At 41.0% G+C, this 27,948-nt stretch overlaps 1 protein-coding gene and 1 long non-coding RNA gene across 5 annotated transcripts in view; one reads left to right on the top strand and one right to left on the bottom strand.

Moving 5' to 3' along the window:
• Positions 1 to 955: 955 nt before the first annotated feature.
• Slitrk5 (SLIT and NTRK like family member 5) lies at positions 956 to 9,349 on the bottom strand. 4 transcript variants are annotated; one of them, XM_021182416.2, is made up of 2 exons: positions 8,260 to 9,349; positions 956 to 5,176 (listed from the first exon to the last, which is right to left on the bottom strand). In XM_021182416.2, the coding sequence occupies exon 2, from the start codon at positions 5,166 to 5,168 to the stop codon at positions 2,295 to 2,297; it is 2,874 nt and encodes a 957-aa protein (XP_021038075.1). In that variant the 5' UTR covers positions 5,169 to 5,176; positions 8,260 to 9,349; the 3' UTR covers positions 956 to 2,294. The 4 variants fall into 4 exon arrangements, with proteins under 4 accessions (XP_021038075.1, XP_029325206.1, XP_029325207.1 ...); XM_029469346.1 differs by having other exon boundaries at positions 8,449 to 9,349; XM_029469347.1 differs by lacking the exon at positions 8,260 to 9,349 and adding an exon at positions 7,704 to 7,947.
• Positions 9,350 to 9,513: 164 nt separating this feature from the next.
• The window catches only part of LOC115029220, a 90,901-nt gene continuing 72,466 nt past the window's right edge, over positions 9,514 to 27,948 (top strand). The window contains exon 1 of the long non-coding RNA XR_003834779.1: positions 9,514 to 9,633. This is a non-coding gene — a long non-coding RNA (uncharacterized LOC115029220). The remainder of the gene's footprint in view (positions 9,634 to 27,948) is intronic.

The following is a 27,948-nucleotide window of genomic DNA, read 5'->3' as shown; positions in this document are numbered from 1 at the left end:
TAATCCTTGAATCTAAAGTAAAGGAGGTAGATGAAGAATCTGAGATAAGGTTTTATTTCCATGATAATAGTGTAGCTCTACTAAGCTTATTCTTTTTCTCCTTTGGGAACATAACTTGGGAGAGCCAACGTGGAGAGTGGATAGCTCCCTGCTCTTGGTGAAAGTAGCATTGGAGTTATTTCATTTTTTTTTTTTTTTATAATTCTTCAGGAAAACTGTGTCTACCATTTCAATCTGAATTGGAGTAGTTACTGTCAATTTACTCACGGGTGAATGCTGCCTCTTTGTGGCAGAATGCCATGGCCATTGTTCCTTAAACAGGAAGTTCATAACCAGCCCTTGCTATAGCCCACTTTCTAGGTGACCCCATGCAGAGAAACCACAGTAGCAATGAAGTGCTAGGTGTTTTCTGAGTTTCAGATTGAGTCAAACACTTCCTCTGGGTAAATGTGCCTATAAATTCATGGGAAAGCCTTTTGTCAGAGGTGCTCAGCTCATACCCACAAACATCCCAAACATTTATGACATCCATTATCTTTAGATAAGGTATCCCTCTAAATTGATGAACAATTTCACACAAGTTAAGATATGAAAGCCTTCAGGCTGCAAATACAGCTTGGATTGGGCAAATATAAAACTGCGTAAGAAGAATGAGAATTAACGTATTACTTACCATGATCCATGCATGTACTAGAATCACACTCCAGTGAGGAAACATACAATTAAAATATCATTATCAAACATATTCAGTGACATTCAAAAAATCATAATTTGTTGACCCAATAAAGGAGTAAATTCTATGTATGTGTATACATGAGCGTACGTACATTGAAATTTTTATAATTTGGAGTAACTTATTCTTACTAGGACGAAAATTGCTACTAGTTCCTAAAGTGTGAATAAGGATGGTTCCACAATCTCAAGGAATCATAACTTAAATCCCTCAAAGTTGACATAGTTATCAAGTGTTTATTCAGAAACTATTTAAAAAATTACATGTGCTGGGATACATATGAGACTGTAACAATAGTAGTTCTGTCTTACAGAGATCCTGTTTGTCATTAGCATCTGCCCAGAGGGATAAAGACATCATACAGAGACTTGTACAGCCCATCATTTGGTCTTCTGAAGTGCAAATGCACGTGGATCTGTACAAATGCAACTGGGTTTGGTTACACAATCAAAAAATCGGCTACAATAGTAGTCAAATCAATACATCATTTTGGTTCACTAATAAAAATATTTTTCAAACTTCTCTGATACAACCAAAAACGTATACACATTTCCCCATGGAACAAACCAATTCATTGCCCCATCTTTTCTCCTTTTATATACTGGGATACAAACAGCTTCATTTTTTAGTTTCTTGTGTTTTTTGTTTTGTTTTGCTTTTTTTTCTTTCTTTCTTTCTTTCTAATTTCAGGTCCCATTGGATGGGTGGTATGTACTTTTAAAGACTTTCACCATTAATTCTCCACGTCTTTAAATATTTAATAGGCCTTTCTGATATCACTCTAGTTTTGGGAACGCAGCGAATCCAGTGCAACGACGCCTCTGTGAAAATCATAGGCTAAATAGTGAAGGAAAGAGGAATGCTAAATGTGCATATAAAAATAGGTGCTACAATAAAATATTTGTATATTTCATCAATAAGTTATTTTGACTAATCAATTATGGATCATATAGCTCTGTAATTTTAATGATTTGTCCACATCTAGAGTGAGCCTTTCTGGATCACAAGATTTTTTTTTAAATTCAGACGTCCAGAATGCATACAAACACATCCTTTAAAAACAAAGGAAAGGATTGAGGGGGGAAGGTGGGAGGGGTGGGAGAAGAAGTGAGAGAGAACAAACTTCCTATTAATGTTGGGGTGTGCTAATCTCTCAACCAATGCTCTAAGGAGAAGAGTGTGGGAAGAGGAGCAAAAGGATGAGAAGAATCTAAGCTGCTTCCACCAGCACCCTCCTCAGAACTTCAGAGCTCTGCCAAAGGGACCACAACCTGTTTCAAGTCACTCTTGATGCAAATCGCCCTCCAGAAAGCCCTTCTGTCTTCCCCCACAGACAAGAAGAGAAAGTGATGTGCCTAGTTTACACAAATGTTTCCCGCGTGTAAAATTAAAAGGAAATTGCACACCCTTTCGGTTAGCTTCCACCGAAGCTGAGAATCCCGTGCCAAGGCACTTCGCCCTAAATGTTGAAACGACACAATTAATCAAATGTGTTCACCGAGTGTGTCTGCTTGCTTGCTTGTTCTAAACGTAAAAGCTCCAAGAGAGTTTCTTTGTTTTTTTAGAACTGACTAAATGTGGTCTGTTTTTCCAGCACTTCGAGGTAGTCCGGCTCAACATTGAGTTTTGCTTTTAACTCCAGGTACTCGTTCCGGTTCGGTTCTACAAAGACAGCACCCGGAGGGCTGTAGAGCACCGGTTCCCGCAGCCTGCTCTCCCCTGCACCCGGGTGCAAATACTGATGGGGGCGTCGCAGGTCATAGTTTGGGGAGAAAGTGTAAGCAGCCGGGCTGCATGGGAACTTAGGGTATTCCGGGAGGCTGCTGCCCGCAGGGGTGGTGGAGCAGTGTTTGTCTGGCTCTAAAATGCCCCTGTAAAAGCGATCAGCATCCTGCACCGGCGACAGTAGGTCCTCTCGGGGCTCGATGGTGCTGACGCTGTAGGCGGGGCTCCTCAAATGGTGGCTTTCCCGCCTCTCCTCCTCCCCAGGCTGCAGCTGCATCTGCGGAGGGGGCTGCTGCTGGGGCTGTTGCGGCGGCGGCGGCGGCTGCTGCTGCAGGTGGTGGTTGCTGCTGTAAGTGACCTTGAGCTCATGCAGGTCTTTGTAATCCTCCACGGAATTGCCTTCTCGAGACCGGTATATGGGGTTCTTGCACATGTGGCCCAGGGGGTGAGGGATGTATTCATACACGTGGCCCGCGGGAGTCTTCACCTTGGGCAGCGCAGGCCCGCGATGGTGCACGTGTGCGTGTGGGTGGCCACCTCCGCCGCCGCCTCCACCCCCATACACGCTGTACTGCATGTTGAAAGAGCTCACGTCGGAGTTATTGGTACTGGTGTGGTCGCTCTGGTTCTTTTTCCTCCGTTTCATGACCAGCACGAAAAGGCCTGCTGCCACAAAGACGGACATAATGAAAACCAGCAGCAGACTGAGGATCAACACGGATAAGGGCACAGAGGAAGCCCCCGTCCCAGCTCCTAAGCCTGCGGGGGTCCCAGTGCTATTCAACCTCACAGCTGGAGTCGCTGCATTGGTCCTGGATGGTACCTGGATGGAAGAGGGCGTGGGCGTGGAAACCACCACATCAGAGTAGTCTGGGCAGAGCAGTTCAGACTTGATGGACCGCATGTAGGTCTCTGCGAATTTCTTGGGTGCCTTACAGATCACTTCGTCCACTAACACCCCCACTTTGAGCTGCTCAATCCACAGCTTCATGCCCACCACATCGCAGGTACAATCCCAAGGGTTGTCATGTAGATCTATTTGAATGAGGGAAGTCAGCTGATCCAAAACTCCACTCACTGGCAAGGAGGTGAAGCTGTTACCCCTCAGGTTCAGCCTGAGAAGTGTCAGGCCAGAGAAGACACCGGAAGGCATGGCCTGCAGTTGGTTGTTATTCAAGAATAGCAGCTGGAGGTTTGGGACTGGATCAAAAGTCCCAGACTGGATCTCACGGATGAGATTGTACTGGAGGAAGAGGTACTGCAGGCTCTGCAGGCCATAGAATAATTCTGGGCTCAGCCTCTCAATCCTGTTGCCATTCAGATAGAGGCGTCTCAGGTTGCCTAGATCCCCAAAGGCCCGGTCCTGGATCATGGAGATGCGGTTATTACCCAGGTGCAGGAGGTCTAGCCCGGTGGCTTCCAGGAAGTCTGTTCTGCGCACAACAGTGATATAGTTCTCTGTCAGGTACATTTTCTTGGGATTGTAGGGCTTGGGCTGCAGCTCCGCGATGCTCTCGATCTTGCGCTCTTGGCAGTTGACATTGAGACCCAGATCAGAGATCTGCAGGTTGCAAGTACATGCTGTAGGACACTCCAAAGGCACCGGGGATTTGGTCTGGTAGGCTATGCTGGGGCCATAGTTACTGTAGCCCAAGTCTTTAGAGGGCTGCCTAGAAGTGGGGCGCACTCTGGGTTTGTTGGGCTGGCGGGTCCCCTTAGGAGGCTTCAAGGGGGGTTTGTAAACAGCAGAGGAAGAAGTGGCCACAGAGTTTACAGAAGCTGGGGTGGTATGTAGATACCCCGTGGTGCTTAAAGGAGTCTGTGGTCTCATCTCGTAGTCAGAAATGAGTTTCCTTGGACAAAGTTCCTGCTTGGATACCTCATCCAAATCCCTGCCGTGTAGACGGAAGGGGGTCTCACAGACCACATCGCCCACAAGGGCTGAGTAGGAGATGCTGTCCAACCAATCCTTGAGAGAAATTAGTTCACAGGAGCAATTCCAGGGGTTTTCCTCCAGCTGTAATTCCACAACTTTATCCATGTGTTGCAACAGCCCCACATAGGGCAGAAGTTTCAGCCTGTTCCCCCTCAAGTCCAAGTGCGTTAAGGGCACAAAACGGAAAAGATTGTTGGGTAAACCTGACAAGAGATTGTCATTGAGGATAAGCACCTGCAACATGTGCAGTTTCCCAAAAGCATTGGGTTCAATGACACTGATGTAATTGTAATCGACCTGCAGGTATTCTAAGTTCTCCAAGCCAAGAAAGGTATCATCTCGCAGAAGTTCCAATTTATTATTGTTTAGATGCAGTCGCCTCAAACCCCTCAGCCCATGAAAAGCCCCAGTCTCAATGTCTTGGATAACATTGCTACCCAGATGTAAAATTGAAGCCCCTGTGTAATTAACAAACTCATTGGGATAGAGGCGGCTCAGAAGGTTTCCAGACAACAAGAGGTGATAGATGGGGAAACGGGGAGGGCTAATTTCAGAGAGACTGATGATGCCCCGGTTTTCACAGCTCACAGTTAAAATGCCGTCCTTTTCCTCACAAGGACATGCATTGTCACAGATTTCCCCATAATAATCGATGGTTTCTGCACAGGAAAGGACGAGAGATGTTACAGCAAATGCTAGAGTCTGCAGCATCCAGCTATGCATTTTTCTGTGAAGGTCCTGTTCCAAAGTTACTGGGGGGCAGCAAACGTGCATTTTACCTCCTGCAAGGGAGAGAGGAAAGAAGGAGATAACAGAGTATCACACAAAAAAAATTTAAGGGGGGGGGGTAATCAGCAAGTCTCTCCTTCCCAATAGTCTTTGTCTGAAATTCAGCAGGGTGTATACACATATATAGCACCTCTTCCCTTGCCCAAGTGGAATAGTGATGTCCTTCAGAGTTTACCAAAATGGGATATTCAGTTTGGTTTGAAGTCTCATGTTATTTTCTAATGAGCATGCCACCAAAATTTCTGCTCTTTAGGAGTTAAAGGCTGATAAATTCCTGTGTTACTGTTCTCTGGCCTCTTCCTATCAAAACTAATCCACAAATATACATAAAATGGCTGTCAGTACAGTTTCATGGCACCAGTTTAAGGAGAAAAAAAAAAAACAGCATTATTTTTTTTTTAAACAAGATTCTCCATCTCACCTCTACTCCCCGCCCCTTGCTTTCTACCAAAAATCTCTTCTGATAACAGTTTACTGTTAAGGTCTCCCGTTTTTACAGACAAGCGTGTGGCCACCATACTTTGGGCTATTTTAAACCACCATAAGAAAAGTAAGTGTAGCAATGTAAAGAGTACTTTTCTGAGGCAAAAGGATGCAAGATCAGGCATCAGGGAGAGTCAAGAGAAGCTTTTAAATTGCCAGTTGTCCTCGGGTCGTTCAGAATGGAGGTGTGAGTGTGTGTGTGGGGGGGTGCGTTTTCGCTTTGCTGGTGGACTTCACCACAGCTATTAAGCACAGCAGACGCCCTAATTGTATGCACCATGCCACTTAGCAGCGCTTCTTCTAGAGCGCTCTGTGACCACTTCTCCTCATTGATCATGCCAGCGACGCTGCTACCAAACCGCATCTTGAACCACTGTAACAGTTCCGCACGATGGATTACAAAGAACTCAGCAAAGGCATCCGCAATCTCAGAGCAACTCAGAATACTGTGAGTTGAAAGAGGACATTTCGACTGCCTACCCGGAAGCAGCTACAAGTAAATCATGGACCAGAGGCAAAGGCTTTATTACCGGGGGCTCCAAGTCAGTTTGCCATGACATGCAAAAGTAGCCCCTTTGAATGAGCAAGATTTGGAACGAACCTTGCCAACATCTCCATCTTTGAAGTTGCTTAATATATTTAAATGCCAATGGTTCCTCCCTTATTTTCCTTCCTCATAGAAAAGAAAGCTTGAATGATTGAGACAAAATCTAGACAAGTGTCACAGGTCAGTGTTTTACTGAGTAGTATCTCCCCAACAGACCACTTTGTAGTCCTCCGCCCCCCCCCCCCCATTCTTTTTTGTCACTGGAGAGATTCTTTTGACTTATCACTTTGGGTTGACAGAAGCACTCTTAAAGGCTGTACGTAAATGGGCTTAATGTGCTAGTGTTGCTTTGGGGAGTGTAGCTAGAACTGTTGGGTTCTGAAAACCTATGCCTTTTATCTGATCAACCTTATACCTGCCTCCGTACCGAAACCTAATGAGAATCTCAAACCAGAAGTAAAGTCAGGAGGTTTCTGAAGCAGCGGTTCAAGCTTGGAAACCTTGCACACGATCACCAAGTCGCACCAACCCGCCTGGCTCAGAGCGTCTGCATTCGCACGCACATGTGCAAGAGTGGCTACGAATCATTCACATTTGGCTACCCAGAGGGATCGAGACCAATCGGTGGAGCCACAGTACAGAAACGTCCCTAATATATCAGACTTCCCCTCAGCACAGCAGACGGTTTGGGCTTTAAACACCCTTGTATGAAAGCAAAACGTTTACCTTGAAATCTGGGTTCTCCGCTGGATCAAATGTGCACATCCATTCAGCTGGGTTGGACCCCCTCCCCCTCCCTCGCCGTGCTTCCCCGCCCCCATTCACCTCCTTCCCCATCTCTGAGACCATTGTAAATTGTGTCCAGCCAGTATTAAATTCGAACGTTTACAACTTTAATTCAGTTCTGGTTAGCCAGGGTCGAACAGCCTTTTCCAAACCTCCTCTCCATTCGCCCCCTCCCCTGACGCCCCCAGCCATCAAAGGAGACAGAAGATTTAAGAAAATAAAGTTGAATGGGCTGGGAATGCTAACAGACTGACTGGGAAAAGCAGCGCCGATGTAAAATCGCGGGTGCATCACACGTTCTCGTTTTATTAAAAAAAGAAAAGAAAAAAAAAAAAAAGAAAAAGAAAAAGAAAAAAAATAGAGGGCGGGGACGGGGGGTGGGGGCAGTGTTTGTTCTCGCCCAAAGAATTTAGAGCCTGGATCACTGCCTGCCGTATCCCTGCATTAAGCAGCATGGAACCGCTCCGGCTGGAACCCAAACCCAGGCCCGACCGGTGGCTCCGGGCACAGCTGCTGGAACCACCGCTCGGGCAGAGGCAACCGGAGTTCCAGGACGCGAGGCTCCCCCTCCCCCACCCCGCCCCAAAGCAAAGGAAGGGTAAAGGGAGGAAGAAGGGGAGGGAAGAGATGGAAAGAAAGCCACTTCGCCATACCACCCAGACACACACAGAAAACCTCTTTTGCAAAGTAAACCGCGGACTTACCCGGTCTCACATCTCAGGGGGCCAGTCATCATAGCGACCCTTTTAGAAAAACACCTCTTTGGGGTGTGCACCGATTTTGGGAAGCCTAGGCAGACACAGAAGGCTGCCAGCCGTGCAGGCTGAGCAGCCAGAGGGAAGCGGCACCCGGACGCCGCGCCGCTAGCCCCGGGCCGCCGCCGCGGTGGCGACCGCGGGTTCCGGGGCTCCCCGAAGGGCTCTCCCTGGCGCTCTCCGCGGTAGCCAGGGCGGGTAGTGGGGTGTGGGGTGTGGGGGAGGGGACGGCCGGCGACTCGCTGGAAAGGCAGCTCGCGGCTGAGGCTGGGAGCCTGAGCCGGCAGGGCGGGGAGGGCGCAGTGGGGAGGGGAAGTGGGGAGACCGAGGAGGGGGACGCGGAGCGGGCTGCCCGGCCCCGCCGCCTGCTCAACGTGCTGGTCAGCCTAGTCGAGCGCTCGCTCGCACCCGCTCTCACTCACGCTCGCTCGCACCATCGCTCCCACGCGCGATCCCCAGATCTCAGGGCCCCCTCGCCGTACCCCCTGACCCGGCTGGTACTTACTGTTCCCATCTGCACTGGGGGCAACTTTCTCCGACCCAGCGATGGCAGCCGCCCCCTCCAGCCGCCTCGGGCTCTTGGCACCCTCCGGCCTGGGATCGCGCGGGCCGCCCTCCCCTCCCCCCTAGCCTCTCCGGGTCGGCGTCTTCACCACATTCCCCCCTAGTCAGGGTCGCACGCCCCAGGACGAACCAGAAGGAGTGGGGCTCGAGGGTGTGCGTTCATCGCCCGCCTTCTTCTTGCAGCGCACACTGTACATGGTAGTGAGGGGGCGAGAGAAGGTGGTACTGGCCCCCGGGCTGCTTCGGCGGCGGTTCCTCCGCTGCGCTCTTCTCCCCCAAACGCCAGGACCACCGGAGCCTGGATGCCTCTGTCCCCCAAGGCAAACCTGCAGTCGCGGCCCCTAATTAGTATTTGAAAGGCTCCCGCATCCTCTTGGCGGCTTCACCGCTCCCGGGGTTTGCAGCGGATTTTTGCTATCCCTCCCCAGATGCGGCGCACGATCCTCATTATTTGCAACTCTTTATCTCCGACATCCTTTGAGGGGTCCAAGGGGGGTAGGAGCAGCGTTGCTCTATGCCTGTGGCATGTCCTGGCAGCTTGGACGCTCTAAAAAAAGAAAAAGAAAGAAAGAAAAAAAAAGAAAGAAAGAAAAAGAAAGAAAGAAAAACAGGAAAGAAACTAAGAAAAAGTCACGTCTTCTCTCATGGGATCTGAGAAGGCAGTCACATCTGCTGGGTAGCGGGTGCAGGGCCCTGTCCGCGGCACTTGTTTATTGTCGCGCCGCTGGTGCGAGCCAAGCTGCAGCAGACATGATGGCCCGGGGCGAAGCAGGAGCCCAGTGGCCGGTAGGTGGCAGCCGAGGGCGAAGGCGTCCCTGGGCTCTGGAGGCATAGCCAGAACCCCCTTAGATGTCACATTCGTGGAGACAGAGGAGTCTTGGACCATGTGCGCAACTGGAGCGTAGGAGTGTGCATTCGTCTTCTTGGAAAGGAAGGGCTGGAAATAACCCTGACAGTGTTAGGCTTGGTGGCGATCAGGGACAGATGACTCTTACCGGTAGCCGTTTGCCCAAATGCTTCTGCCCTTTGGAAGAGTCTTTGTGGCAGTGTGAGTTGTCTCCAGTAAGGGACCCTGGAGGGAATGGCTCATCCTAGATTAAAGAGTGGGTTATTTTTACCTTTTTTTTTTTTTTTTTTTTTTTTTTTTTTTTTTTTTTTTTAAGAATCACTTTTTTCTAAGTATGTCGGAGTGGTTGAGCAGAGAGAAAGTGAATACCCTAAGCGAATTAGAAATCTGGAAAGAACCGAAATAGAGGCAGTGTCTGATGACACTTTACTTGAGGAGTCACCTGCTGAACTGCTGATCACCTCTATAGTAAGTATGACTGGCTTCTACCAGGAAACCAGACAACTTCCTCCCCTAAAGGAGGTCTGTATATTCATAGGATGTGTTTTACGTTTTAAGAATTTAAGGCCTGCAGCCTTCACAAAGAGCTAGGAAAACTGTTTGGAGTTAGGGGCCCAGAGCAGGCTGCTCATTTGCTTCATCCTGTCGTAGACGGCCAGTTTGGCCATGCAAGTGCATTTTACTTTTTCTATTCTGAAATTATGTTTTAAACATACATACAAGTCTCTCAGTTTTCATTGATGGGAACTTATTGTGGTTATACTCTGATTACACGCGATTGATATTAATAGATTCCAGGGGCAGTATTTTATGTGTTTGTCTATAAAGAGTTCTTCACAGCATCCATGTATGTTCAATTTCAAGGGCTTATATAGAGGTAGTGAATTATTTCAACCTTTTGGAAAGTTTAATGATTTTAATATTTCTTCTATATAAATATGCTGAGTATATGTATTCTAGCTAAGCCGTAAACACTTTTTTGAAGCCGTGTTTATTCCTGTAAGTTTGGGTGCTCTGCAAGGGAGAAAGGAGTGACGTAATCTGTGATGTCAGTTGATGAAAATCTTAGAACAAAATTAAGTTTACATATTCTGTCATAGGAATGACAGCTCCTGGGCTCAAAATCACTTAAAAGTAACACTTGCTATCTCTTCATTGAGTTCTTTATCCTATAGTCTGACATCACAATGTATGAACTTTATTTGAAAGTGTAAAATCAACTTTATTCTTTAAAATTGTGAATATTTAAATTTACAGGTTAATATCAATCATAGCCGTAAACTTTCAGTATGAAAATACTGAGTCTTATCAGCAACCTAATTTGTAATGATTATTAAAGCAGTATAATGTCTGATAGGTTGTGAACTGTCTCAATTATTAAGCTGAAATCTTAGGATATCTGTTTTAGAGTATTAGTGTGGGACACCTTCACAATCCCACTCAATAGAAACAGGATTTTAGGTTCTGTTTTGCAGTATTTCATTCTAAACAGTACTCTATTTAAAACAAATTTTGTCAAACCTCCAAGTATCAGAATATAGTTGTACTATGTTTAACAATTTTGCATGGAGCATTTATACCCACATTCCAGATTCTCCTGTATAGTTCAAATAAATAAACGAAAGCATTGGCACAGGAGCTCAGACACTATCACCACTAGATGTCCCTACAAACTGCTCTGCTGGGAAAGGATTTTTGAGACACCCTGTGACAGAGACTAGAATAGACTGCAGTAGGAAACCCACCACAGGGATAAAGCAGAGCTTCAGTTTTTAATGCATAGTCTTCTATTTGCTTTGACTGTTGGCTATTTTCTAAGAAACATAGAAATGGATAATATACAGGTGATATTAAAACCAAGATTTTCATTCACATGATCAAATATACTTGTTTGATCTCTACTGATCAATAGTGATATGATGTGTGCATGTTTTTTTCACAAAATTTAGGTAAACATAATTGACTATTTAAAAGTATCTGGATACTGAAAAATGAAATTAATGATCAAATAGTTATTCCAAGAATTAAGGTTCTTAATAATAAGTTCAATACTATTTAGCTAGGTTGGGTGAAGAAGGCTGAAGACACTTGTCCGAATGCTTGAGAACATAGGAATACCATGATAAGCTGTCAAGTAGCACCTGTCAGGAGTCCATGTCACAGATAGTTGTATAATCTGGTTACAGCTCATTAAGCTTTAAACTCACATTACAATACCATCTTCTGCCTTGAAGTGGAGTACATATTTTTCCACGACTTAAAATGTATACTATTGTCTATATTATTATTGGTGACCTATGAATGCTTTGGGGACATTCTTACAATAAATATACTTATTAAAATACTCTGTTTTAGCACTGTGTTGTTTTTTCCCTTCTGCATATCAAAATGCTTAGACAAAAATTACATATCCTTGTGATGCTACCCAACAAGAATTATAAATGAGAAAATTCTTCAGTAATAACAGTGAGATGTTATGAGCATTGATCAACGTCACCAAAATCTAAAGCTATTAGGAATTCCATTAGTTTGTGTTAGATCGTTCTTTGTGAGTAAGAGCTGTAAAACTAGATTTCAGATTTCCCCAAATTAGATCCAATGTTACTTGTGTGACAGTAAGGAACAGGAATTTCCTACAATGCATTTTATATCTAAATTAAAATACATTTATTTCATAAGGTTGTAATGTAAAAGTTAAATCAATTATAGACCTCTAAAAGGAGAAATTAAACACTCACTTGTATTGAGAAAAGTGAGTCATGATTTGTGGTTGCTTTGATTCAATTATCAGGAAAATAATTCAAAGTATATGTTTTTTATTAGTATGCTACTCTCAGAATTAAAGCAAACATAGAATACTGCTATACTTGTGAACTCCACTTTGCTGGGCATATTTGGTTAATGTCACTCAAATAATTTATTCACCTATGAAATTAGTGGATATATATATATATCATAAATATGAGTTTTCATTCCTTTATATACATCATTGTAAATATACTCTACAATTTTACATGTTAGATAATGTTATTGTGTATGTCATATATATCTTCTTTGAAAGACAGATAAAATATTGACCAAAGATAAAGATGCATTTATTTTTGAACAATTACATTTTCAGAAAAATAGTCTATCAAAATAAAAAATGTACAAATGCTAATAACATAGTGAACATGTACAATTTGATATTACAGGGTAATCTTGGCAGTAGGTTGTTGCATTTGAACATTGCTAAGGACAATTTCAATACAAAATTCGTAAGCATTCATCTATGCTTTGAAGAACTATTCTACCTTGAATATAATGTGTACAGGAATACATCTTTGTCATTATTTGTACTGTATGTCAGTATAGCATCCAATGGTTTTCCATATAAAAAAGAGTGGAGGAAAAAAGGCAGAGGGAAGGGGGCGGGGAAGGAGAGCAGAGAACGAATGGGTTTTGTCTTGAAGGATATACATGCACCAATCCATTAATGGTTATTACCTCTTAGAAGAAGACAAGAACTCCTTTTAAGAGCAGAGGTTGCTGCTTTTGTATTAAACATGTATTCTAAACTTTACTACATAAAATTTCAATTTATATGCACATTTATAAAATGAAATTTAAAAGATCAATATGTGCTTGAAAAGTAGCATTATTTGAAATAATGAAGAGAATTCTGATGAAGACTTGCAACGAGATTCTTAAAATGAGTCTCTAGCCCAAAACTTCTGAAATATATTTTATGTTGTTCACAAATAATATTACTGCAGATTCTGGATATTTTTCAAGATGAGTGTAAATTAATTAGTTAACATATTTATCCCAGCAGGTCTTATTTGTGGATTTTGTTTCTGGCTACCAATATCTACGAACAGAATAGAAACTGACAGGTTCTAGCATCCATTGTGCTGAATATCCAGCAACATCCTTTGCAGCAGAAGGTTAGTTCCAGCATAGTGTTTGGAAGCTCAACACGATTCTGTAGCGCAGAAGAGTGAATAAACCTCTGATTTTTTTAGGGTATTTTTGCTTTTCCCTGTTATCTACATGGGGATGATAAAAATCAGCATTTGTGTCATATTTAAATGTATAAGTTCTCCTCAGACTCAGCTAGAACAAAGGCCATCTGGCTTGTTCTAGCGCTCAGACATGTGTGTGTCACTGGAAGGCAACCTGTTCTGCCAAACAGCTAGTTTGGGTTTTTATGGCTCTCTTTGCTGGAACAGTGACTTTTCCCATGGAAAACACAGCTTCTTACTCCCAACTCACCTCTTGTCATGTTTAGAAATCCAGTCCAAACAGGTATCATCTTCTGTTTTATTTGCCCATGACCTTTTTCTTTTTTCAATAAAAAAAAAGAAGTTACTCTAAAACCCAGATTTGTCATGAAAATTTCAGAATTATTTTCTATCTGAGATTCTGTTTTGATAGACTGTAACTAACTCTGCTAATTAGAATAATCCATTCTAATAGCATTGAATGATACTCCCAACATCTCTTTATTCTCTCAAATTGATGATGTTTTCCCAAAGACTAATGCACAGTTTGTGCTGCTAGTCCATCTCACAGGCTCAGAACTAGGCTTTTACATACTCATAATAATCTCAGAAATAAAAGATGCAATTAAAAATAAACGAGGAAATAACATCAAGATTGAAAATAAGGGACATGAATACAGAATAAAGCAAGAAATTTTCACATGCCCCAAACTTCCCTATTATGGGTGCCTGGATTGCACATTTGTATTTGTGAAAACACTTCTCTAGGTGGTTGATAAAGATTAATTTTGCTTTCTCTTGAAAAACTATAGCATGATCACATAATTTTATAAACAATAAATATTAAAGTGTCACATTCTTGGGAATATAATGATTAAATTTATCATTAAATGTACTAAATTTTATTATATATTGAATTTAAAAAAAATTATTCTTCTCTCATTTTTCACATCCTGACTGTAGCTTTTACTCCTTTCTTTCCTTGCCGGCTTGCTCTCCTGCAGATTCAAGATGGCCCCATAACTACAGAATGAATAAAGATATTGTTGTACAAACACAAAATGGAGTATTACCCTACTTATATATTTTTTAAAAGTAAAGTTATGAAATTTGCAGACAAATGAATGAAACAAGAAAATTTGCTTTATTCTAGGCTACTTTCCTGAAAAATTAACTTCTGTAAAAATAGATTTCACAGCTCAAATTTTTTGTAAGATTACATAATGTGATTTTGGTCTTTAAATAATACATCTTCAATCTACGAATGCTTTATAGTGACAGAATTCATAGTCAGTGTCAATAACATCTTATAATATGCTTAACTGGTCACTTAGGATCACATATCTCAATGAAAAAATTAGTCAATTTTGATTTAAAGCATCAACATGAGATTAATTTTGCAATCAATATGTGTCTTAATTACAACATTGTCTCTGAAGTGACTGCTGTGGACACAGAATTTGATCAATGATTATGCTACCGCTTTTTCTTTTTTCTTTTTTCTTCCAATTTTTATTAGTTATTACTTCATTTACATTTAAAGTGCTATCCTCAAATAAGTCCCATATCCCCATATAAGTCCCATATACACTGCTCCCCTACACACCCACTCCCACTTCTTGGCCCTGGCGTGCCCCCATACTGGGACATATAAGTTTGCAAGACCACGGGGTCTCTCTTCCCAATGATGGCCAACTAGGCCATCTTCTGCTACATATGCAGCTAGAGACATGAGATTTGGGGGTAGTGGTTAGTTCATATTGTTGTTCCACCTATAGGGTTGCAGAACCCTTCAGCTACTTGGGTACNTTCTCTAGCTCCTCCATTGGGGGCCCTGTGATCCATCCAGTAGCTGACTGTGAGCATCCACTTCTGTGTTTGCCAGGCACTGGCATAGCCTCACAAGAGACAGCTATATCAGGGTCCTTTCAGCAAAATCTTGCTAGCATATGCAATGGTGTCTGCATTTGGTGGCTGTTTATGGGATGGATCCCTGGTATGGCAGTCTCTAGATGGTCCATCCTTTTGTCTCAGCTACAAACTTTGTCTCTGTAACTCCTGTTTTGTCCCAATTCTAAGAAGGGGCAAGGTGTCCACATTTTGGTCTTCATTCTTTTTGAGTTTCATGTATTTTGCAAATTGTATCTTGGATATTCTAAGTTTCTGGGGCTAATATCCACTTATCAGCGAGTACATATCATGTGAGTTCTTTTGTGATTGGGTTACCTTACTCAGGATGATACCCTCCAAATCCATTCATTTGCCTAGGAATTTCATAAATTCATTGTTTTTAATAGCTGAGTAGTATTCCATTGTGTAAATGTACCACATTTTCTGTATCCATTCTTCTGTTGAGGAACATCTGGGTTCTTTCCAACTTCTGACTATTAAAATTAAGGCTGCTATGAACATAGTGGAGCATGTGTTCTTATTACCAGTTGGAACATCTTCTGCATATATGCCCAGGAGAGGTATTGCTGGATCCTCTGGTAGTACTATGTCCAATTTTGAGGAACCTCCAGACTGATTTCCAGAGTGGTTGTACAAGCTTGCAATCCCACCAACAATGGAGGAGTGTTCCTCTTTCTCCACATCCTTGCCAGCATCTGCTGTCACCTGAATTTTTGATCTTAGCCATTCTGACTGGTGTGAGGTGGAATCTCAGGATTGTTTTGATTTGCATTTCCCTGATGATTAAGGATGTTGAACATTTTTCAAGTGCTTCTCAGACATTCTATATTCCTCAGTTGAGAATTCTTTGATTAGCTCTGTTCCCCAATTTTTAATGGGGTTATTTGGTTTTCTGGAGTCTATCTTCTTGAATTCTTTATATATATATTGGATATTAGTCCCCTATCTGATTTAGGATAGGTAAAGATCCTTTCCCAATCTGCTGGTGGCCTTTTTGTCTTATTGACTATGTCTTTTGCCTTACAGAAGCTCTGCAATTTTATGAGGTCCCATTTGTCATTTCTCAAACTTACAGCACAAGCCATTGTTGTTCTATTCAGGAATTTTTCCCCTGTGCCCATATCTTCGAGGCTTTCCCCCACTTTCTCCTCTATAAGTTTCAGTGACTCTGGTTCTATGTGGAGTTCTTTGATCCACTTAGACTTGACCTTATTACAAGGAGATAAGAATGGATCAATTAGAATTCTTCTATAGGATAACCACCAGTTGTTCCAACATCATTTGTTGAAAATGCTGTCTTTTTTTCCACTAGATGGTTTTTGCACCCTTGTCAAAGATCAAGTGAACATAGGTGTGTAGGTTCATTTCTTAGACTTCAATTCTATTCCATTCGTCTGTCTATTGCTATACCAGTACCATGCAGTTTTTATCACAATTGCTCTATAGTACAGCTTTAGGTCAGGCATGGTGATTCCACCAGAGATTCTTTTATCATTGAGGAGAGTTTTTGCTATCCTAGGTTTTTTTGTTATTCCAGATGAATTTGCAAATTGCCCTTTCTAATTCGTTGAAGAATTGAGTTGGAATTTTGAAGGTTATTGCATTGAATCTGTAGATTGCTTTCAGCAAGATAGCCATTTTCACTATATTGATCCTGCCAATCAATGAGCATGGGAGATCTTTCCATCTCCTGAGATCTTCTTTGAATTCTTTCTTCAGAGACTTGAAGTTCTTATCATACAGATCTTTCACTTCCTTAGTTAGAGTCACACCAAGGTATTTTATATAATTTGTGACTATTGTGAAGGGTGTTACTTCCTTAATTTCTTTCTCAGCCTGTTTACCCTTTGTGTAGAGAAAGGCCATTGATTTGTTTGAGTTAATTTTATATCCAGCTACTGCACTGAAGCCATTTATCAGGCTTAGGAATTCTCTGGTGGAATTTTTAGGGCCACTTATAAATACTATCATATCATCTGCAAATAGTGATATTTTGACTTCTTCATCTCCAATTTGTATCCCTTTAACCTCCTTTTATTGTCGAATTGCTCTGGCAAGGACATCAAGTACTATATTGAATAGGTAGGGAGAAAGTGGGCAGCCTTGTCTAGTCTCTGATTTTAGTTGAATTGCTTCCAGCTTCTCTCCATTTACTTTGATGTTGTCTACTGGTTTGCTGTAGATTGCTCTTATCACGTTTAGGTATGGGCCTTGAATTCCTGATCTTTCCAAGACTTTTATCCTGAATGGGTGTTGGATTTTGTCAAATGCTTTCTCAGCATCTAATGAGATGATCATGTGTTTTTTGTCTTTGAGTTTGTTTATATAGTGGATTACATTGATGGATTTCCATATATTAAACCATCCCTGCATCTCTGGGATGAAGCCTACTTGATCATGATGGATGATCATTTTGATGTGTTCTTAGATTCAGTTTGCAAGGATTTTATTGAGTATTTTTGTTGGGTCTTTATGTGGTTTCCGTATCAGAGTAATTGTGCTTTGTAAGAATGAGTTGGGTAGAGTACCTTCTGTTTCTATTTTGTGGAATAGTTTGAGAAGAATTGGAAATACGTTTTCTTTGAAGGTCTAATAGAACTGTGCAATAAACCAATCTGGTCCTGGGCTTTTTTTTTTTTTTTTTTGGTTGGTAGACTATCAATGACTGCTTCTATTACTTTAGGGGATATAGGACTGTTTAGGTAATTAATTTGATCATAATTTAAATTTGATACCTGGTATCTGTCTAGAAATTTGTCCATTTCATCCAGGTTTTCCAGTTTTGTTGAGTATGGCCTTTTGTAGAAGGATCTGATGATGTTTTAGATTTCCTCAGGATCTGTTGTTATGTCTCCTTTTCATTTCTGATTTTGTTAATTAGGATGCTGTCCCTGTGCCCTCTAGTGTGTCTGGCAAAGACTATCTATCTTTATCTATCTTATTGATTTTCTCAACAAACCAGCTCCTGTTTGGTTAATTCTTTGAATAGTTCTTTTTTGTTACCACCTGGTTTATTTTGCCCCTGAGTTTGACTATTTACTGCCTTCTACTCCTCTTGGGTTAATTTGCTTCCTTTTTTTCTAGAGCTTTTAGGTGTGCTGTCAAGCCGCTTGTGCATGCTCTCTCTAGTTTCTTTTTGGAAGCACTCAGAGGTATGAGTTTACCTCTCAGGAAGGCTTCTATTGTGTCCCATAAGTTTGGGTACATTGTGGCTTCACTTTTATTAAACTCTAAAGAGTCTTTAATTTTTTCTTATTCCTTCCTTGAACAAGATATCGTTGACGAGAGTGTTGTTCATTTTCCACTTGAATGTTGGTTTTCTTTTATTTATGTTGTTATTGAAGATCAGCCTTAGTCCATGGTGATGCGATAGGATGCATGGGACAATTTCAATATTTTGTATCTGTTGAGGCCTATTTTGTGACCAATTATATGGTCAATTTTGGAGAAGGTACCATGAGGTGCTGAGAAGAAGTTATATCCTTTTGTTTTAGGATAAAATGTTCTGTAGATAGCTGTTAAATCCAGTTGTTTCATAACTTCTGATAGTTTCACTGTGTCTCTGTTTAGTTTCTGTTTCCAGGATCTGTCCATTGATGAGAGTGGGGTGTTGAAGTCTGCCACTATTGTTGTGTGAGGTGCAATGTGTGCTTTGAGCTTTACTAAAGTTTCTTTAATGAATGTGGCTGCCCTTGCATTTGGAGCATAGATATTCAGAATTGAGAGTTTATCTTGGAAGATTTTATCTTTGATGAGCATGAAGTGCCCCTCCTTGTATTTATTGATAACTTTGGCTTGGAAGTCAATTTTATTCAATATTAGAATGGCTACTCCAGTATGTTTCTTCAGAATGTTTGCTTTCCTTTCACTCTGAGGTAGTGTCTGTCTTTTTCCCTGAGATGAGTTTCCTATAAGCAGAAAATGTTGGTTCCTGTTTGTGTAGCCAGTCTATTAGTCTATGTCCTTTTATTGGGGAATTGAGACTATTGATGTTAAGAGAAATTAAAGAAAAGTAATTGTTGCTTCCTGTTATTTTTGTTGTTAAAGTTGGGATTTTGTTCTTTCGGCTGTCTTCTTTAGGTTTGTTGAAGGATTACTTTCTTGCTTTTTCTAGGGTGTAGTTTCCATCCTTGTGTTGGTTTTTTCCCTTTATTATCCTTTAAAGGGCTGGATTAGTGGAAAGATATCGTATGAATTTGGTTTTGTCATGGAATACTTTGGTTTCTCCATCTATGGTAATTGAGAGTTTGGCTGGGTATTGTAGCCTGGTGTGGCAATTGTGTTCTATTAGTGTCTGTATGACATCTGTCCAGGATCTTCTGTCTTTCATTGTCTCTGGTGAGAAGTCTAGAGTAATTCTAATAGGCCTGCCTTTATATGTTACTCCACCTTTTACTGCTTTTAATATTCTGTATTTATTTAGTGCATGTGTTGTTCTGATTATTATGTGTCAGAGGAATTTCTTTTCTGGTCCAGTCTATTTGGAGTTCTGTAGGCTTCTTGTATGTTCCTGGGCATCTCTTTCTTTAGGTATGGGAAGTTTTCTTCTATAAATTTGTTTAACATATTTGCTGGCCCTTTGAATTGGAAATCTTCATTCTCATCTACTCCTATTATCAGTAGGTTTTGTCTTCTCATTGTGTCCTGGATTTCCTGGATGTTTTGAATTAGAATCTTTTTGCACTTTGCATTTTCTTTGTTGTTGTATCTATGTTCCCTAGGGAATCTTCTGCTCCTGAGATTCTCTCTTCCATCTCTTTTATTCTGTTGCTGATGCTTGCATCTATGGTTTCTGATTTCTTTCCTAGGGTTTCTATCTCCAGAATTTTCTCACTTTTGGTTTTCTTTATTTTTTCTACTTCCATTTTTAGTTCCTGGATGGTTTTGTTCAATTCCTTCACCTGTTTGGTACTGTTTTCCTGTAATTCTCTATGGGATTTTTGTGTTTCCTCTTTAAAGGCTGTTTACCTGTGTTTTCCTGTATTTCCTTCTTAATGTCCTCCATCATCACCATGAGAAGTGACTTTAGATCCATGTCTTGCTTTTCTGATGTGGTAGTGTATCCAGGACTTGCTATGGTGGAAGCATTTCATTCTGATGATGCCAAGTAACCTTGGTTTCTGTTGCTTCTGTTCTTACACTTGCCTCCTGCCACTAGTTATCTCAAATGCTTTCTGCCCTCAATATATCTGATTGGAGGCTGTCTTTCCTATAATCCCATTTGATTCAGGACTCCTCAGAGTCCAGCTTTCTCTGTGATCCTTTGATTGTGGGCTCCTGTGAACCTGAGATTCTGGGTGTGTCAGAGTTTTTGGTGTCAAGCTTGTTCTGAGACCCTGAATTACTGGTGTGACCCAGCTCCTGTTAACCTGGGATCCTGTTGTCCTAAGATCCTGGGCACCTTACAGTGCCTGGAAGTGGTGTCTCCTGTGTGGACTGTGGAGCTGTCTGGTCTGTTCTAAACCAAGGTAAACCAGAACTGATCAAAAGGAACCTGAGCCTCTGGTTAGGAAGGGCTCTGGTGTCCTTGTTCCTGCTGTTACAGCCCTGTCACAATTGGATTGGAACAGATGTTGTGTTCCACTCACCAATGATCCTAAGATTGGGTAAAGAGTCCTGTAGGGACAGTGGGGGTGTCTACAGACTCCGAGCCCTAGGTGACACGGTGCTGGCAATGACCTGGTAAGGCCAGTTTTCTGCTTCTCTTCTGCTGTCTCATGTCCCGCATGATTGGATTGAAATAGATGTTATGTTTCACTCACCAGTCCACTTTTTCAAAAGGTGATTTGCAAGATCTTTATTCTGAGTAATTTTTAGTTTAAATATTTTGAGAATTTCATATGTGAATACCCTATATCCATCATTGCCACACCTCCATTCCCCTTCTGACTTCTCCCATCTATCTGTATTCCTATGAAATTTATGATACATTTTCCTAAAATTCATACAGCATACGTGTGTATGTGTTTTGTACAAATACTCTAGGTATGTAGATTGATCCATGCAGAGTGAAACGGATGCTATACCATGTGATTTGTTGTTGTTTACAGGCGTCACATCTGGATCTGGTTACTTATTTCTTTTCTCCCACAGAAGAATGCGTAACATTTTTGGCCACCATGGGCTCTATTATAATTAAAAGCGAAAAGGTGGAGAATGTTAACAACAGGACTCTATTCAGTGCTCATTGCTGATGTATATTGTGATTTTTCAACCCACAGTTAAGCAAGAGCAGATAGCTTGTGCTGCTTGAATTGTCAAAATTAAAAGTAAACAACTTGTGCGCACATATACATGTACTCGTCTAGGTTGATCACTTGGTTTAGATTGTCTTTTTTCCCATCTAACTATTTCAATGATTTAGTGAAATAGTCTAGCTTACAGATAATGTCTTAGTTGTTTTTCTGTTGCTGTGATAAAACACCATGAAAAAGGCACCGTGTAATGGAAAAACTGTGATAGAGCTCATGGTTCTGTTTCCTGATGGAATAGTTAGGCCGTGGTGGCTGGGGCACCTGAGAGTTCACATCTTCATGCACAAGCCACAGGCAGAGAAAGCAGAGTGGGTGTGGTATATGTCTTAAGAAACCTCAAAGCCTACCCTCCCTAGGATATCTTCTTCTTCAAGGAAAAACATCATTTTTCCCATATTTTTTACTTGTTATTTTATTTATTTATATTTCAAATGTTATCCCCCTTCTCATTTTCCCCTCCACTAACTCCCTATAACCCCCCCACACACACACACACACATACACCCTGCCTCAATGAGGGAGTTCCCCTTCCTGTTCACCCACTCCCATGACACTGCCCTAGCATTCCCCAACACAGGGGCATCAAGCCTCCACAGGACCAAGGGACTCCCCTCCCATTGATGCTAGAAAAAGCCATCCTTTGCTACACATGCAGATGAAGCCATGGGTCTCCCCATGTGTACTCTGTGGTCAGAGGTTTAGTCCCTGGAAGCTCTGGGGTGTTTGTTTGGTTGATAATGTTGTTCTTCCTTTGGGATTGCAAACCCCTTCAGCTCCTTCATTCCTTGTCCTAACTTCTTCATTGGAGTCCCTGCCACTCAGTCCAATGGTTGGCTGCAAACATCCACATCTGTATTGGTTACGCTCTGGCATTGCCTCTCAGGGACAGCTATACCAGGCTCCTGTCAGGAAGATCTTATTGACATCAGCAATAGTATCTAAGTTTGGTGTTGGCAGATGAAATGGATTCCTAGGTGGGGCAGTCTCTGGGTGGCCTTTCCTTCAGACACACATCTTAATATATACACCAAGGAAAAACTAAGTATTGAAGCATGTGTGCCTGTTGGGTTCAAACCAACAAGATGATAAAAACCTGAAATTCAAGAAAATAGTTTTGTATAGTTCACAACGAACACATTCTAGAGGCTAGATTCTAGACATTGATCTGAATTTCAAGGACTCACAGTACCTATCTGTCTGACTTAACTTGATGTTTTTCAAATGGTTACTTGAGATTTTCACCAAAGTTTAAAGAAAAATAAATGTGTGTTTGTGTGTGTGTTCTGAGTGTGTGTAATTAGTTTTTATGTAAATTATTTCTAAATGTTTCAATATGTCTTTGATAAACTATTTTGAAAGAAAAGGAGCAGAAGTGCATTCTAAATTATCAATGTTCAAATTGCTCTTGGGAGTGTTGTGCTATTAAACTATCAATTAAACTGATAATAAATGTATCATGAATGCAGATATAATTCAGCCATATAAGGAATATTTTTATTGCTAGCAAAATTATTATCATGGTGACTTAATATATAGAATGAACATAGCAAAACATTTTGAATGCAGACAGTATTATTCATCATGAAATAAAATATTTCTTCAGAAAGTCTATGAGGTGAAACAGTGGTCAAATACACTAGTTTTTAAAACTAAAATATATTTTTAAAAATATATACAATTCCTTCTGATCTTGGTTTCCCTTATCCCAACTCCTTTCTAACTCTCCCAACTTATCCACAAACCCAAATAGATACCTTTACTTTCTCCCTCTTATTAACATGTAAATATGAAGATAATAAAGTAAAATAAAATAAAGAAGAGTGAACTGGGACTAAGCAATCAGAAGAAAAAGTTACCAATTAAAAGCACATGAAAAATAATAGATGCAATGACATAAATATTTGCATATATAGAAATAAAAAAACATAAACAGGAAACCTTAATGTATATACAAAGATCTGTAAGATGAAATAATTTTACTAGTAATAATTGTAGTAGTAGTAGTAATAATAGTAATAATAATATTAATACTCCAGCAAAGCAATGTGAGACAAAGTACTTCTTAAATGATGTTGTGTTGATATGATGTTGGCCATCTACTGCTGAGCTTGGGGCCTGCCCTTAAGAGTGTTTTGTGAGATTTCTCTGGACAAAAGTAGTATTTGGTTTAAGAGTTCATCATAGGAGGAAAAAAAATATGAACTAACCAGTACCCGTCAGAGCTGTTTCTCTAGTTGCATATGTAGCAGAGAATGGCCTAGTCGGCCATCAATGGGAGGAGAGGCCCTTGGTATTGTGAAGATCATATGCCCCAGTACAGGTGAATGCCAGGGCCAGGAAGCGGGAGTGGGTGGGTTGGGGAGCTGGGTGTGGGTGAGACTATAGGGGGCATTTGAAATGTAAATGAAGAAAATGTCCAATAAAAAATGCCTTAAATATAGTTCATCATAGATTGGAAGAAGCTTCTAGGCTAAGAATGGGCCTGGTAGTGTCCACATCTCCTTGCTGTAACACCATGTGACTTAGACTTGTCAAGGGCCTGTGACTGCTGCCACAGTCTCTTTGAGTTCAAAAGGGCTTCTATCTTTCTGTGTACAGAAGGCCTCCAATCCTTGGTGTCCTCGATCCTCTCTAGGAATCTTTCTTTCTCCTCTTCTCAAAATTCCCTGTGGGGGATGGATTTCATGGAGACTTCCAATCAGTACTGATTGCTCCAACATCTCTCCCTCTCTGTACAGTGTCCAAATATGGGTCTTTGTATTTGCTCCTATTTGCCAAAGAAGTAAATTACTCTGATGCTGGCTGAGCAAGAGACAGCAAAGTGCCCTTAAGATTTTTTATTAGCATATACATATATATATGTATATATATTGATATATATCATTATATTAAGCTACTATATGTTTATCTCTATGTCTGTCTATGTCTATGTCTATGTCTGTCTATGTCTATGTCTATTTCTAGCTCTGTCTCTGTCTCTGTCTCTTTCTCTGTCTCTGTCTCTCTCTATCTCTATCTCTATCTCTATCTCTATCTCTATCTCTATCTCTATCTCTATCTATCTCTATCTCTATCTCTATCTCTATTTCTATCTCAGCACAATAGTAGTATTTTGTTTACTGCCAGGTAACTGACTAATTTAGTTTCAGGTTCTGGGCTACACAATCTCTGTTAAGGGTGGGGTCTAAATTATGGGACTTATATCCAATTGGATATTGGTCAGCTATACACACCATCTATGTTCCAATATCCACTAGTACTTTTTGCAGCCAGGTTACAAGATTGAAGGATTTGCAGTTGAGATGTTTACCTATCCTCTTTGGAAGTGTGCAGGGAATCTTTCTTATAATTTTAATTAGATATTTTCTTTACTTACACTTCAAATGTGATCCTCTTTCCTGGTTTCCCCTCCAAAAACCACCTATTCCATCCCCATCCCCCTGGTCACCAAAACACCCACTCCTGCTTCCCTGTCCTGGCATTCCCCTACACTGGGGCATGGAGCCTTCTCAAGACCAAGGGTCAGTCTCTCCTCCCATTGGTGTCCAACTAGGCCATACTCAAAATACAATTGACAGAGGTTCTTTCAGTACTGTGAACACCAGTCAGTAGGAATGAAGACTGTAGGTAGGCACCAGCTAACATCTATATCTTTAGTGAATTGTATAGGTGTTGTGTTTAGTAATAAGTCTTTACCATTTGTTTGTGAAGAAGAATCAATAGCCATTGGCAAAACCCCAGGTTGTTTGAGGTTCCCATGGGGACTCTTTGGACACCAACTCAACATATGTAACTGATTTTTGTAGAGAGAGAACTTATTTGGTCATGAGAGGTACCTAATCAGGGCTTTGTCTCCTGTTATTTGGCCATTGATTTAAATCACATTTGATATATGTGTGATCAAAATCAAATGTATATATATATATATATATATATATATATATATATTTGTGTTGTGTTTCCATATGATCCCTCAAATGGCTCTTAGTTTTATCTATTTCTCCACATTCCCTGCTTCTCCTTCGTTCCCTCTCCTTGATCCTTCCATTACAGTTCTCCCCTATCCAATCCATCATAGTTAACAACTGCATTACCTGTTCCTAAGAAGAACCAATAATCATTCAAATACACAGCTTGATACTTAACTACTGTGGTTATATGGATTATAATCTACTTATCAAAGATTTAACTGCTAACATCCCCATGTTAACAAATGTATAACCTATTTAGGATTTTTTGCTTTGTTTTCTCTACTTCTATCCATTCACCTGTGAATATGTTTTTAAAACAGATGGTTAGTAATTCATTGTATAAATGTACCACATTCTATCCACTCCTCTGCTGATAGATTTATAGGCTGTATCCAAAAAAAAAAAAAATGCTACTACAAAGAGAACAACAAGGAACATAGTTAAGTGAAAGTCTTTGTAGTAGAACATAGAGTTTTTAGATTTATGTCCTAATGTGGTCAAGTTGGATAGTGCAGTAAAGCTATACCTTGTTCCATGATGAATCCGCACAATGAATTCCATAGTGACTGCCCAAGTTTGAACTCCCACAATAGATGGATGAGTGTTCCCCTACTCCACATTCTTCTCAGCATGAGATGACATTTGTTTTATCCACAGCCCATTCTGAAATGTATGAAATGAAATCTCAAAGAAGTTTTGATGTTCATTTCGGTGACTGTAAAAGAATATTGAATATATCTTTAAGTGCTTCTTGACCATTTGTGATTCTTCTTTTGGAATTAATCTGTTTTGATCTGCTTTACATTTTTAATTTTTTTGGTGATATCTGGTTTTGTTGTTCTTTATATATGTTAAATATTAACTATCAGATGCATAGTTGGTAATTTTTTTTGTTTTATTATGTAGCCTACCACTTTGTCTAAATGATACTAAGCTCTGCCACATAGCTTCATTAAATCCAGTTGTTAATTGATTTTAATACCTGTAAAATTGTTGTTTTGTCTAGAAAGCCTTTTCCTGTACTAATGAATTTAAGACTATTCCCAACTTCTATCAGATTAAGTGGACCTAATGTTGAAGTCTTTGATCCATTTGGAGTTTGTTCATTTATATATTTGTTTATTTATTTATTGGTCATTTTAAAAGAAATTTTAATCTGTTTTTTACATGCCATATTTTATTCCCTCCCCAACCCCGATCTACCTTCCTACTGTTTCACATCCCATACCTCCTTCCCACCCCGTTTCTCCTTGGATGTCTCCACCACCCCACCCCACCTGACCTCTAAACACCCTGGGGCCTCCAGTCTCTTGAGGGTTAGGTGCATCAACTCTGAATGAACACAGACCCAGAAATCCTCTACTATATGTGTGTTAGAAGCCTCAAATCAGCTGGTGTATGCTGCCTCTTTGGTGGTTCAGTGTTTGAGAGATCTCTAGGGTCCAGATTAATTGAGACTGCTGGTCCTCCTATAGGATCAACCTTCTCCTCAGCTTCTTTCAGCCTTCCCTAATTCAACAACAGGGTTCTGTTGCTTCTGTCTATTGGTTGGTTACATATATCTGCATCTGACTCTTTCAGCTGCTTGTTGGGTCTTTTGGAGGGCAGTCATAATAGATCCCTTTTTGTGAGTGCTACATAGCCTCAGTAATAGTGTCAGGCTTGGGACCACCCCTTGAGCTGGATCCCACTTTGGGCCTTTGGGCCTGTTGCTGTACCTCCTCCTCCTCCTCCTCCTTCTTCTTCTTCCTTTTTTAATTAGGTATTTTCTTCATTTACATTTCCAATGCTACCCCAAAAGTTCCCCAAACCCTCTACCCCCACTTCCATCCCCCTCTTCCACTTCTTGGCCCTGATGTTCCCCTGTACTGAGGCATATAAAGTTTGCAAGTCCAAAGGGCCTCTCTTTCCACTGATGGCCGATAGGTCATCTTCTGATACATATGCAGCTAGAGACACGAGCTCCGGGGGGTACTGGTTAGTTCATATTGTTGTTCCACCTATATGGTTGCAGAACCCTTTAGCTTCTTGGGTACTTTATCTAGTTCCTCCATTGGGGGCCCTGTGATCCATCCAATAGCTGACAGTGAGCATATACTTCTGTGTTTGCTAGGCCCTGGCATAGCCTCGCAAAAGACAGCTATATCAAGGGTCCTTTCAACAAAATCTTGCTAGTGTGTGCAACGGTGTCTTTTCCTCAGGTTCCTCTCCATTTCCATCCCTGTAATTCTTTCACACAGGAACAATTATGGGTCAGAGGTGTGACTGTGGGATGGCAACCCCATCCCTCACTTGATGTCCTGTCTTCCTGATGGAGGTGGGCTCCATAAGTTTCCCCTTCCTACTGTCAGGCATTTCATCTAATGTCCCTCCCTTTGAGTCCTGCAGTTTATTATTGTAGTTTTGTAGTACAATTTGAGATTGGGAATGGTGGTAGCCCCAAGAGTTCTTTTATTACTATATAGATAAATTAATTTGTATGATATATAAAAATATAAGTAAAATAAACAATGCATATCATTATGTTTTACATATCTTGTTTTTTTTTTTGAGTGTGTGTTTCTTTTTTTTATTTTTAATATTTTTATTACATATTTTCCTCAATTACATTTCCAATGCTATCCCAAAAGTCCCCCATAGCGCCCCCCACTTCCCTACCCACCC

Source organism: Mus caroli, chromosome 14 (assembly GCF_900094665.2).
Source record: "Mus caroli chromosome 14, CAROLI_EIJ_v1.1, whole genome shotgun sequence".
Taxonomy (NCBI): Eukaryota; Metazoa; Chordata; class Mammalia; order Rodentia; family Muridae; genus Mus; species Mus caroli.
Note: the sequence above shows the minus strand (reverse complement) of the source record. Positions and strands in the feature narration are given on the sequence as shown.